The sequence below is a fragment of the Lipotes vexillifer genome, unplaced genomic scaffold (genome assembly GCF_000442215.2).
Source record: "Lipotes vexillifer unplaced genomic scaffold, Lipotes_vexillifer_v1.1 scaffold282, whole genome shotgun sequence".
Taxonomy (NCBI): Eukaryota; Metazoa; Chordata; class Mammalia; order Artiodactyla; family Lipotidae; genus Lipotes; species Lipotes vexillifer.
The window spans coordinates 245,425-246,682 of NW_006775899.1; the positions used below are offsets into that span (position 1 = coordinate 245,425).

Genomic DNA, 1,258 nt, shown 5'->3' on the forward strand with positions numbered 1-1,258 from the left:
AGCGCCTGGCAGTGCCCGCCTAGGGCAGGGCGGGGCGCAGGCCGGGCAGCGCTAGGTGGGGCCGGCAGCTAGGCCGCCCTTGACACAGTGCGGGGCCAGCCGCCCGGAGAGCCACGGCGGGTGTGGCGCGTTCAGCCCGGCCGCCCGCAGGCCGCGTCCCCATCAGAGGGGGCAGGGCGCACTCGCCCGTCCAGCAGGAGGCCGCTGAGCGGCCTGCTGGCTCCGCCGCCGCCGCGCTAGCCATTCAGCGCGCCGCGTCTCCGCCCCAGTGCTGGGGGCTGAGCTGGGGAGAAGGGGCGGGCACCCGCGAGCGGTGAATCACCTCCTCCTCCTTCTGCCTCAGCGCTGCTGCCGCCACCTTTCCATTCAGTCGCCCAACATGGCTGGAGCGCGGCGGAGGTGAGCCGTCCGCCGCCTGCAGCTCCAGCCTCCTGCGCGCGACCGCCGCGGCTCCGGCGGCGCCTCAGTTCTGCGGTGCAGAGGCCCAGGGGCCCGGCTGTTGCTCGCCGCCGGCATGTGGGGCGCCCCGGACGAGAGCTCTGTGCGGGTGGCTGTCAGGTGAGGACGGACGCGGCGGCGGGCGGGCTGCGGGCGCGGCGAGGATCTGCTCTGGCCCGGGGCACTGGCCGCCGCGCTGTGGAGATCTGAGAGGTGGCCTGGCGGGGTCCCGGCGGCTCTGGAAACCGAGGCGGCGGGTCTCCGCCGGCCTGGCGCGCGCGGCCGAGTGCTGGCTGGGAAACCTCCCGCCCTCGGGCCCCGGGAGTTTGCAGGTGACTGGCAGCTGCGCGGCGCCGGGTCCCGGGGGCGCCTGACTCCTCTAGGGGGAGAAGACGTGGCCGCCCGCCCCAGCCGGGTCGCGCACCCGAGGAACAGTTTCCTCAGGTTCGGCCGCCTTCGGCGATCGCCTGTCTGGCTTTGCCCGGAGGAGCTGCCCCTCTCCTGGGCTGTGGTTCTCTTCTTATTTTTGTAGCGTGACTGTCTTGACGTGTACCTGCAACTCCGGCCTTCGGAGGCAGGAGACAAAGCCTTACAACGGTGGGGGTCTAGATTTCTGTGCAAATGGACGTCTCGTTAAGCATCGGCGGGGACTAGATAGCACCAGCGTGTGGGTATTGAAGACATTTCTGGCGTTGGAAGGGATATTATATTTAAGGGAAAATTCCCTGGTGCTAGGTCTGTAGAAGGAAGAAAACCCCTCAGCAAGTGTAAGGGTGACTGGGTGAAAAAGAAACATACTGAGGTTCAGCAGGGTGGTTAC

The 1,258-nt window shown here is 68.9% G+C and overlaps 1 protein-coding gene across 1 annotated transcript in view; it reads left to right on the forward strand.

Annotated features, from left to right (window-relative positions):
* The first annotated feature begins 378 nt into the window (after nucleotides 1–378).
* Nucleotides 379–1,258, forward strand: part of KIF21A (kinesin family member 21A) — a 160,282-nt gene continuing 159,402 nt past the window's right edge. The window contains exon 1 of the mRNA XM_007450237.1: nucleotides 379–558. Within this exon, the coding sequence (XP_007450299.1) occupies nucleotides 515–558 (44 nt within the window). The 5' untranslated portion in view covers nucleotides 379–514. The remainder of the gene's footprint in view (nucleotides 559–1,258) is intronic.